Here is a 12,249-nt window from a genome sequence, read left to right on the forward strand (position 1 = left end):
TCGGCTGTTAATTAGTTAATGTTTGTTGCTGACATTTTGTTAAAGTTGAAGCATGTAGTTTTGCGCATTCCTGCCCTCTCTGGCCACATTGAAAATGTGAAAGGTATTAGGTTTTCTAATAGCTGCAATAAACATGCATATCCTTGTAAACAAACGAAATGTAAAAAAGGTACATAAAGGCCAGTGCTTGACCTGAACACCAGATCACTTTGTTTCGACCAAAACAACATTCTTCCCTGAACGTTCTTTATCATGTGATCTCATTCCTCATTTTACAGCTGAAATCTACATACTGGACCTTTTAAATGACCTTGTAACCTTCAACTATTCCAACTATATAACTCATGAGATGGCCTCCATACATGTCCATTGTGGTGCTTTAAATCAATACTCATTCAATCAATCTGGATCCCATTATTGAATACTGCCAGAACCCTGACAACTGAAATGAATCCTAGACAACGTTTTATTTACAACATGCTGCATGTCCAAGTGGGACACCTCAAGACTGCTTCTCAAGACAGTTCCCCATGAATGCGGATCAAGGTAGATTTTTAAATCAAATGTCAACTCTCAAACACACAAACCCCAGTGTGAAAAGCTGCTATCTGTAATAGACTGAATCCTGGTCTTCTAGAGTATACATTAAATGGAAATGTTATGAATAGTAATCAAGATGTTGACATTGTTGGCTAGGAGTGTGCTGAAGCAGAGAAAGTGAAGGAACAGAAATAGCCAATGGGCCACCAGCACTTGATTACTTCATTGGCCATGGTAAACCAGGCATTAATAATAATGATGGTTGATGATGATCTTGTAGGATTTATATTTCTGATAAGCCATTGACAAATCAGTGCTCATGAATGTTTAAGAGAAAAGCTCTCTCTCTCTCTCTCTCTCTCTCTCTCTCTGTCTCTCTCTCTCTCTCTAAGTGCTGTGTGCCACCAGTGGCTCCTAAGCCGTTTCTCCATCTCAAACACTCTGCGCTCTAACATCCTCAAACAACCCCCAAAAAGCTTGCTATATAGACAGCCTGATACCAGATGAGTTCTCTCTGAGGCTATACAGGCACAGCCTGCACACTCTCCTGCTAACCACACACACACTTACAGTTCCTGGAAAAGGGCTCTATTATGCTGCCGTTGCCTGTTAAGCTTTAATGCAGCATTATGTTTAAAGATTTATGTTTTATATTTCACCTCTTAAAGGGATTACAATTGCAGTCTCTTTGTGTGAATTGTTCGAGTCCATAATGGAGAAAAATAACGTTGCTTTCTTTCATGGCATGTTGTAGGTACTGAAAGCTGTTCTGCTGGATAGTTTTGTGGGTTGTACATATATATTTACTTACCATTGTAAGTAAAAGGAGGACAACTCAATGATTGGTTCTAGACTCAACAAACACTTTATTAGGAACACCTGTATACGTTCTCTTGGTGGAGGTGGTGGAATGGTGTGGGGAATGTTTTCTTGGCACACTTTGGGCCCGTTAATACCAATCCATCATCGCTTGAATGCCACAGCCTATTTGAGTATTGTTGCTGACCATGTGCATCGCTTCATGGCCACAATTTACGCATCTTCTAATGGCTACTTCCAGCATGATAATGCACCATGTCACAAAGCAAAAGTCTTCTCAAACTCATTTCATGAACATGACAATGAGTTCAGAGTTCTTCAGTGGCCTTCCCAGTCACCGGATCTGAATCCAATAGAACACCTTTGGGATGTGGTAGAACGGGATATTCACAGCTTGAAAGTGCACCTGAAAAATCTGGAGGAATTGCGTGATGCAATGATGTCATCATGGAGCAGAATCTCAAAGGAATGTTTCCAACATCTTGTGGAATCAATGCCACAAAGAATTGAGGCTGTTTTGAGAGCAAAGGGAGGCCCTACCCAGTATTGGTATAGTGTTCCTAATAAAGTGTTGGGTCAGTGTATATGCACATATGCAATTGAATCTCGTCCATATCCATATTTTTTTGTTTATGGATCATAGTACACATTTGTGAGTTGACCTCCTTTTATTTGCAATAATAATGTCAGTAATCTATCTTCATATGTTTATTTTATGTCTAGTTTGCCCTTCTGCCCTTTCCAAGATAAGTGTGTGCAGAGTTTGGTGTTATCTAATCCAGAGACACAAATTCTCTGTGGGAGTTGTTTTTTCGATGTAAAGTGGTCTGTCGTCTTTTCGCATCACCAATTTTAGCAGCTCTGTCCCGCTGATGAGACCAGTGAGATAAAAATAAAAAGATGAAAAATAATCAAGAATTAATTTTGCAGCTCTCTCTCACCCCATATTTTGTATATTCTCATACTGTCACTAAATGTATCCACTTAATCTGATTCTCTGGTGAGATTATATCAAAGAACGTGAGCCGGTGTGTCACGGTCTCTCTCTCTCCCAGAAACAATTTATTAAAAATCTCCCTGCGGCTATGTCACCCTTTTTATCCTCCATGTTCTGTGCCCTGGGCATGTTAGAACTGCGGCAGTTGTGTGTCTGTTACACTTTTAATTTGAAAATAACTAGGTCATTGACCCAAATCTGCAGACCTTTGAAACAAGCGGAGTGCTTCCACCAGATCTGTGCTAACGCCTTGTTTGAACAGCATTGGGTTGCTTGCCTGGCTAAAACACTGAAGCACTGGTGTGTGCAGGACCATTAAAGCCACTGTCAGTGATATTTTCAGTATTTGTTTATGATTTGGTGGCCCTGCATACACACACACACACACACACACACACACACACACACACACACACACTCACCGGCCACTTTATTAGGTACACCTGTTCAACTGCTCCTTAACGCAAATATCTAATCAGCCAATCACATGGCAGCAACTCAATGCATTTAGGTATGTAGACATGGTCAAGACGACCTGCTGAAGTTCAAACCGAGCATCAGAATGGGGAAGAAGGGTGATTTTAAGTGACTTTGAACGTGGCATGGTTGTTGGTGCCAGACAGGCTGGTCTGAGTATTTCAGAAACTGCTGATCTACTGGGATTTTCACGCACAACCATCTCTAGGGTTTACAGAGTTTTCTAGGGTTTCTTCAATACCTGAGTATTGTTGCTGACCATGTCCATCCCTTTATGACCACAGTGTACCCATCTTCTGATGGCTACTTCCAGCAGGATAACGCGCCATGTCACAAAGCTCACATCATCTCAAACTGGTTTCTTGAACATGACAATGAGTTCACTGTACTTCAATGGCCTCCACAGTCACCAGATCTCAATCCAATAGAGCACCTTTGGGATGTGGTGGAACAGGAGATTCGCATCATGGATGTGCAGCCGACAAATCTGCAGCAACTGCGTGATGCTATCATGTCACTATGGACTGAAATCTCTGAGGAATGTTTCCAGCACCTTGTTGAATCTATGCCACAAAGAATTAAGGCAGTTCTGAAAGCAAAAGGGGTCCAACCCGGTACTAGCAAGGTGTAACTAATAAAGTGGCCGGGATATATTTTTATATATTATTAATGATCTGAATACTGACATAAATCTAGCAGGGGTGATATTAAAGTGTTAACATTCCTACCTTTTTAATCAAGGTACGAATCAAACCATGAACCCAGAACTGTGGACTTAGTGAACGGTTACACAACTACCAAAGAAAAAAAAAGACTTGCCATGAAACCTGAGAGGTTCTAAAGCCTAATTGGATACTCAGACAGTGGTTCTACTCTTCACCTACAAAAACAAATGGCTTGTCAAGGTAATCTGTCCATCCAGCTTATACATTATCATTGAGTGGGACCAATCCTGAGGACTTAAACGATTACAGTTTAGTTAAAGGGTATCTACCTAAGGGCTTTATAACACATTCATAAGCCGTACAGAAGGCATTCATATTCCAATACATTTATGAAATACTTATGTCAATAACCACAGGATTATGCCAACATAGAATATCCTATGAGCTTATGGTTGTTGACATAGGTATTTCATAGATACTGATATAATGCTATAAATGGCTTATTAATGTGTTTACGATGTTCTTAGGTACCCTTGGTGACTAATCTTGAGAAGCCAATGGGGTTGAGTCAGCATGGATTGTTGGACCATAACGTGTGGTGGGTGTGAGGTGAACATCTGAAAAACATGCTCATTACCTCCTACGGTCCCTACAGTCTGAACAGTACATTGAGACCTGCTCTATTCTTTATTAGTCAGCTAATTGTCTGAGAGACTGCTTACGGTTGCAGCAGGTGCTGTTTTTTTGCAGCAGATGAACATTTCTCGGTGGTCCTCTGGGTTGGAGAACTGTTTCTTCCCCCCCCCCCCCCCCCCTCACTCCACCTTCCCCACCTCTTGCTTTGATTCATTATGCAGGCAAATGCTAATTTCCAGCTCATACTAATTTAACCAGGTTTCTGCACCACCCGGCCTAGCAAGTCTTCTTCTTCTAAGTCTTGACGCAAACTACACAAGCTTGTGTGTTGGTTCCAGGTCAGAGGCCCTCCTGACTTCCTCTCCTCTTCTGGATGCCAAGGGACCAGCGGGGCCCAGCCAAACGGGCGAGGGGCCACGGTTATGAAGTTTGCGGAGGTTAGGGGCTCTGTCAGCGGGATGAAGGAAAAGCACGTGGAGGGTGGGCAAGGACGCCAGGCTTTGTGGGTTAATTAAGGAAATGAAAGAGGGCCGGGGAAACGACTAACTAGCTGCCAGTGCCAAAACAGTGCCGTCTCTGTGTCATCTCAGGCATCCATTTCAAAGGAGCAGCCTGCCTTTTGTGTACCATCTCCCCGACTGGCTCACAGCTACAAGGCACCCCACAACTCGCCAAGTTTGTTTTATATGTCGTTTCCTCCTGTTGAGGACATAGTCGTAATCCAAAACATAGTTTAAGTTGTTCTCACAGACCTTTAGGGAAGGCCTTGTAACAAAGTGTCTTTCGGAATGGCTCCAGGCAAAGCTGAGCTGTCGTGCTTTTATTGCGAGGTGCACTAGGTTACATTGCTGTTGCGATATTTCGTTGGTTTGTTTCAAGTAGAACTTTACGACTTAGCTAGCAACAGAAGGTGTCTGTAATACGGATAGCTACACCTGTTTCACAGCCAGACTGCCTTGAAATAGCTGCCTCAAACGAACAGGCTGCAGGCTGTGATTGTGGCTATTGTGGGAATGAACTTGAAAAGTGCCCTTCCTCTGGAGAACAAAGATTGTGGTAAACCTTCGCTGGTGCTGTGCAAGTGTTCCCTTCTGTAGATGATGATGCATGTATTCCTTTTAGGCATGCTGGTTTTGTATGGCATTGTCACAGGGACAGTACCATGATGCACCACCACCCACACTCTCTCCCTGTTTTTCCTTTCACTGCTGGAGTCGCTTAACGTGAGGGCAGTGACCTTTAAATGCCTGTTGGGCATCTGCAAGCCACCCATGTCCAGTAATAACAGCAGGTACAGATGTACTCCATTAATTTTCTCAGGTCACTCTCTCTCTCCTCACTGCTCCATCTCTATGGAGAACGCTGTTGAGTTGTTACTGTGTTTGCCGTGTTTGCACATTTAACTTGATAGTAAACTCAAAATCAAAGTTTGCCAGATGTTTAAGATCTGAAAATGGCCTATTTTTTCCCATTCATTTTGGATTGAGGCATATAGCTGGAATGTTTCAATAGCCATCACAATGTTTCAATAGCCAGACTAGCATACCACTTAGAGTGGGCTGCAGTGTGTGAATACAGTTCGGTCAGGCCCATTGCTAACCTATCCAGAGGGTTCTTCACCTGCAACCCCCCCCCCCCCCCCCCCAACCCCAAAGCAACAACGATAAAAGTAAAAAATGTGTTCAGGGAGAACCACAGTGGCTGGGGTCAGGCGCACACACACCAGAGGCAGCTGCTCTACCGGCGTTGAAAGGAAGGAGGACACAAAAACCACAGGAAGTTGCTGTGGAGGCAGATCCTTTCGCCAGCCTGAAAAAAGGCATCTATTAATAATAGACACAGATGAGATACCTTCTTCCTCTCTCTCTCTCTGCCTTCTTTTTTTGGTCAAAACTAACTATGCCTTCTAAAAAATGCATATCATCGCGTTAACCTCGCTGCGGAAAACAAGACGCAGTGCTGTCAGTAAACTTGCCAAGCCGCCATGATCTCATTGTGAGACTAAAAATACAACTTATTGACATTTCAAACATGCCTTTGTTTCCCTGACTAAGAGTAAGCTTTTTCTGAGTCGAGTGATATTAACAATGGAAAGAAAATTAACTTAAATGCCCTGTCATGTTTGACAGTTGCAAGGACTTCCCACTCAAGGGGGTTCCAGTAGAACTATTGGAATTGCAGGGCACTGGTTTTGTCCTGTTCTGTAAAAAAAAAAAAAAAAAATAGAGTTCAAGAAAATAACATGTTGTGTTCACTAACTTTAGAAATATTGATTCCGGTGCAATTTGGCCACGATAGAGGCACAGAAGACTCAAGTGCATAAAATCAATTCCTGCCTATGATGAAAATGCTAAGTTTCTCAGCTGCCATACCCACAGTGTGAAGTTGAGTGGATGTAGCACTCTGAGCTTGCTAGTATGGTATTTATGAGAAGATCTGGTTGGCCTTGGTTCCAGTGTGGGGGAATCTCTCGAAATCTCATATCTAGTTTGTACAGTTTGTAGCTCGGTACTGCAGTTGCCCAGCCAAATAGGAAAAATGTTATCTTCTACTCCTAACTCTGGGATAGCCAGTCTTACCCACATCCGTGGGTACCCGGTCACCTCCTATTGGGATGGATCGTAACAGCTGGTGTGTGGTGAGCTTTCTGGCACTTGGCTGCCGTGGCATCACCCAAGTGGGTGCTACACATTGGTCGTGATGAGGTGAGTTTTCTCCCTTACAATGTAAAGTGCTTTGGGTGTCTTGAAAGGTGCTATATAAATGCAATCTATTATTATTATTAGAATGATTCATGCCTACTTATAAGACAAAATGACACATGTCCCATGTAGATCTGAAAGGTCTGGATAGGTACATTTTCACCAAGCTTATCAGAGTGCTACCATCTTGCTTATACCTCCTTCCTTCCTTATAAATCCTTCCAGATTAAGGGGTGAGGGGTGTGTTTGGGGATAGAGCCCTAGCCCTTTACTTCACCCCGCAGTGTGTTTTAATACTGGTGTGTGTGTGTTTTTTATTTTTATTTTTTTTAACCTCTCTCCAGCCACCCTGGTTGCTGTGGCGTAGCTATGTAAGATTAAAGCAAACCTGAGTCGATCCTCCTCCTTCAGCTCTGCTCCATGTTTGAAAGTGGAAATAAGATGTGGAGTGGAAAGATTAAATTCTTATGGGTTTTTTTAATGTGTTTTTTGGCTCTATTTAAATAGGGGGGATAATATTATTTTCAAAAAGCTTTTCATCTCTATAAGGCCTGAGAGATCCTCTCTTCTCCCAGTGTGGAGAAGTATGTGTGTGTGTGTGTGTGCGTGTGTGTGTGTGTGTGTGTGTGTGTCCTTATTAAGGTGTGACCTGGGTGCTAGGCAAGGTCTGGTCTCACTCACGTGGCTCTGTGCTCTGTGTGCTTTGATCACCTGCGAAGAGCCGCTTATACTGCAGGCCTCTAATGAGGGTGAGCTCTCTCTTTCTCTCTCGCTCTCTCTGTCTCTTTCTCTCTCTCTTTCTCTCTCTCTCGCTCTCTCTCTCTGTCTCTCACTCCCTCTTCCAACACTTTCTGCTCTCTTTTCTTTCTTTCTTTCTTTCTTTCTTTCTTTCTTTCTTTCTCTATTTCTCCCAATGTCTTTCACCCTCTCTTTTAGTCGTTCTCTCTCTCTCTCTCTCTCTATCACTCTCTCGCTTCTGAAATCCTCAGAAGAGCATGTGCTACCTTGGCTGACCTATAGTATGGTAGCCTGCATAAGGAAAAATCCTAAACATTCATGCAATTCTCCAGTTGTCGTCAGTACATGATTAACTCTAACTCAAACTAAATTGAGCAAATTAGGGTTGCAAGTCCACTAGTTAATAAAAGTGAAGAGGCTTCAGAAAATACCAACACCTGACAGCAGGGTAGTGTGTAATGCTCCCCTTATCACAGCTTTTTGATTGGTTTGGTCCATTGATTTTTAAGGACGTGTGTGTGTGTGTGTGTGTGTGTGTGTGTGTGTGTGACAGAGAGAGAATGTTCTGGTCCGTGTTAGATTGGATGCACTTGGACAACAAACTACACAGTGTGCCTCAATTACCACTGTCTCAGTGGAAATGCAGCTGATTTCACAACCCTTTTTGTTTTGTACTGGTGGGAATTGGAAAGTGCCTTAGCTTAATCTTCCCTTTAAAGCAGTAGATGGTTACGTGATTGTTATGAACAATTTATATAAAGGGAAATATTACCTTGACTTTCGAGCACCAGACTTGTGATTATATGTTCTGGATTTGCAACGGAATGGGAATCTTATTTTTCAGAAGGGCATAGACTATATCGCTGTTACTTCAATGTACTCCTTGTGCACTGTGAGAGTTTTCAAATAAAAAGGTCCTGCAAAAAGAGAAAATCTAACAGTACATTTTCTTTTTATTATTTGGTCGTCTCGCCTAACTTGGTTGAATACACGTACTTTATGTGACGCTGCTCTGGATCAAAGTGTCTGCTAAAGCCACGTCTCATCTCACGTTGCTCTCCTCTTCTCCTCCTCCTCCCACTCAGGTCAGTGACAGACCCCAGAGACGGAAAGAGAGTCGCCCTCAAAAAGATGCCCAATGTCTTCCAGAACCTTGTCTCTTGCAAGAGAGTCTTCCGGGAGCTGAAGATGCTCTGTTTCTTCAAGCACGATAACGTGAGTGGTGGGGTGGGCGCTGGCTTGGGTATTTTTCTGTTTCTTTTTCTTTTTTTTTTACCATTTCAGTGAGTCATGTTAATGTCAATTGTTGGTGGAATGCCTTTACAGTGCCTTCGGAAAGTATTCAGACCCCTTCACTTTTTCCACATTTTGTTGTGTTATAGACGCAATTGAAAATGGATTCAATTAAAAGGATTTGCCATCAATCCACACACAATACCCCAGAATGACAAAGTGAAAAAAGGTTTTTAGAAATGTCAGTAAATTTCTTGAAATTGAAATACAGAAATACCTCATGTGCATAAGTATTCAAACCCTTTGCTATGACACTCTTAAAATGAGCTAAAATGCAAAAATGTCATCAACAAATCACTCTAAGTTGAATTGAATTGTTGATGACATTTTTGCATTTGAGCTCATTTTAGTGTCATAGCAAAGGGTTTGAATACTTATGTACATGACGTATTTCTGTGTTTTAAATTTGAATAAATTTACTGACATTTCTAAAAACGTGTTTTGTCATTCTGGGGTATTGTGTGCGGATTCATGGCAAATTCTTTTAATTTAATCCATTTTAAATTGAGTCTATAACAAAATGTGGAAAAAGTGAAGCAGTCTGAATTCTTTCCAAAGGCACTCTATACCCATGATTGGCACCCTTGGTTTAGTTGTGGACCAACCCCCACCATCATACCTCCCCTGTGGTGGCTCAAAGCAGATGTGAAAGCAGCTGTCATGACTCTCCTCCTTTTGGACTTACCTCCTCTCCCTCCCCTCCCCCCAGCCCCCCCCCCCCCCCCCCACCCCCCCTAGACTTTGTCTGACTTCCTCTCGTCTCCACAGGTGCTCTCGGCTCTCGACATCCTGCAGCCTCCACATATCGACTACTTTGAGGAAATGTATCCTTCACTACTGCATTCAGACGTGTGTGTGTGTGTGTATGTGTGTGTGTGTGCGTGTGCGTGTGTGTGTGTGTGCGTGTGCGTGTGTGTGTGTGTGTGTGCGTGCATGTATCTTTGAATGTCTCTGTGTGTCTTATAACCCCTTTAGTCAGCCAACCACAGGGTCATGGCTACTTCTCTCCAACACACAACATATGGTGCTCAGTGATGTCTTCATACGCTGTTTCTTGCGGTCACCTTTGTTTTTGTTGAAGTTAATGGTGCAGTCTCACTACCGTGTCCCCTATGGCCATGGGACAAAATGCAGAGGCATTCAATGTTCAGACAAACACCTGTAGTCTAAAGCAAGGACATAGGCCTATTAAGTTCTGTTTTAGCCAATTAGAGCACAGTACACTCACTAAGACCCTACCTAGACCCTCAGCCACCTGGTGGGTCAATACTGTCTACCAGAAAACAAACTGCAGATGGCACTTTTTATTTTATTTTATTTTTTTATGATTGTCGTGTCTGCAATCATATAAATCCAGAAGATTGCTTGTACATTCTACCTAGGGTTTCCATGGAGCTCCGCAGGCTTAGTTATCAGTAGATCTGTCTGCTGGCTCCCCAGATTAGAGTGGACAGACTGGACTGCCGTGCTGTAGATTAAATCTGACCTGGTTGTCTTGTTCTGTTGTTAGGAGGGAGGCTGGCGGTGTGTCATTGCTGCTAAATGGAGGTTGAGCCCGTATGGAGTCAGTGGAGGCTGCCTGAGCTCTACTAAAGATACCGTCCGCTTATGAGAACTGTGGCATGAACACTGCCGCACCAAAACAAATGCTCTACCTAGAACCAAGAAAGGGGAGGAGCCGTTTGAAGAACCATTTTGGCTTCCATTCTGAATGTTTTGTATCAGATGTGTATCAGATTTAGAACAACAACAGTATATGGGGGCTAAGAGCTGATATGGAACAGGGGCAATAAGTCTTGTCAGCAAGACTGATTGCCCTGCTGGTTGAGAAGGAGCTGGCTGATAACAGTGTGGTTGTGACTCACCCCCCCCGCCCCCCCCCACCCTCACCGTCCGTCCGTCCGTCCGTCCGTCAGGCATCAGTGGGGATCTCACGCTCACCAACTGTCTTACTGACTGACTAACTAAACATTTTTTTAACCTTACACGTTCAGGGTGAAGAGAAAGTTACTCTATGTTACTCTATGAGAAAGTTACTATGTTTAGTGCCGCGGTAATTAACCGCCTTTTATCTTTATTTAGTTTTGTTCCTTTTTGTATTTTTGATATTTCCTTGATGGGGCTGGAGTCGGTGGAACGATGCTTGGAGGCTCTCTGGGCGGTCTCACTCATCTAGCGTATCATTTAATAACACTACTGACACACCGCTCCCCCGACTGCACTCTTCTCTTTTACTTGTTATCAAGCATTGGCGCTTCACATTTGACCGCAGGTATTTTTTTTTACAATAGGCTATGTACAGTTACACCAATTATGTCCATCTATATGTTACATTCAATATGTAAGTAAGCTCTATAAAATACAAAATGTGGTGTTCTTTGAATCTTATTCCTGACCAAACACAAACATATTTTTCGCATGGTACTGATCTAATTCAATGAATACACTGTTAGACTCGCGTCAACAAATGGAGGTCTCCAGACGTCACTCTGGGTACTTATTACTAACATGGTTAGTAATGAGGGCCCAGGGCTTCTGGTGTTATGGAGAATTCCATAACAGTTCTTATCAACAAAAAAAAGGAAACAAAACCTCTTTGTCTTTATTAGGAAGGAGATTCAAATGGTCTTCTATTTTTAGATGTTAACTCATTGAGTGTGAATATTGGTTTTGCACTTAATTGTGTTGTGTTCCAGGCAGCTGCCTTTTGATAGCTATTAAATTAACACAGAATGGAAGCCTCTACGAAGTGTGGAGTGCAGGATGTTTTTTCTGTGTGTGCTCTTTTATACTTTAAGAAAAAACACGCTGGAATATAATATATACAGTAGAGCTTTGGCATGCATGAAGAGTTGCGCGCCTGTGAGCGTGTCAGGGGAGTGGTGGCATATTGAACTGTCAGTCTGCAGTGTCTTTTGAAGGAATCTCTCTCTCGCCGCCACCGCCACATTTAACCAAGCGAGCGAGCGAGAGGAGGATGTTTGGAGCTAAAGGGTATTACAAGAGTGTTGTCAGCACCGATAATGGAGGCAACACAGACTCCTGGATATTCCCCCTCTTCCCAGAGCAGGGCCTGTGGCAGGAGCCGGCTGGGAGACAAACCAGGAATAGGCACGCAAAACAAGCATGTACTGTATGGGCTGCTTCTCTCTCTATCAACTCTCTCTTTTTCTCTCTCTACTCTTTTTTTTTATGCTCCTGACGTCTTTCTCTCCCTGTCTCTCCCTGTCCTCTCTCTCTCTCTCACTCACTCAATACATTTTCTCTTTATGTTTCTTTTTTATACTAGAGAGAGAGATGGCATTCATGTTCTTGTTTGATAGTGCAACACTAAAGCTATGAATAAATCAGGGAGCGTCATTGGCAGTATGGGCCCTTCAGG

The 12,249-nt window shown here is 42.9% G+C and overlaps 1 protein-coding gene across 1 annotated transcript in view; it reads left to right on the top strand.

Moving 5' to 3' along the window:
* The window catches only part of nlk2 (nemo-like kinase, type 2), a 48,375-nt gene that overhangs the window by 9,828 nt on the left and 26,298 nt on the right, over positions 1-12,249 (top strand). The window contains exons 2-3 of the mRNA XM_083684780.1: positions 8,660-8,789; positions 9,636-9,691. Coding sequence (XP_083540906.1) covers positions 8,660-8,789; positions 9,636-9,691 — 186 coding nt within the window. The remainder of the gene's footprint in view (positions 1-8,659; positions 8,790-9,635; positions 9,692-12,249) is intronic.

Source organism: Argentina silus (assembly GCF_951799395.1).
Source record: "Argentina silus genome assembly, chromosome: 14".
NCBI classification, from domain to species: Eukaryota; Metazoa; Chordata; class Actinopteri; order Argentiniformes; family Argentinidae; genus Argentina; species Argentina silus.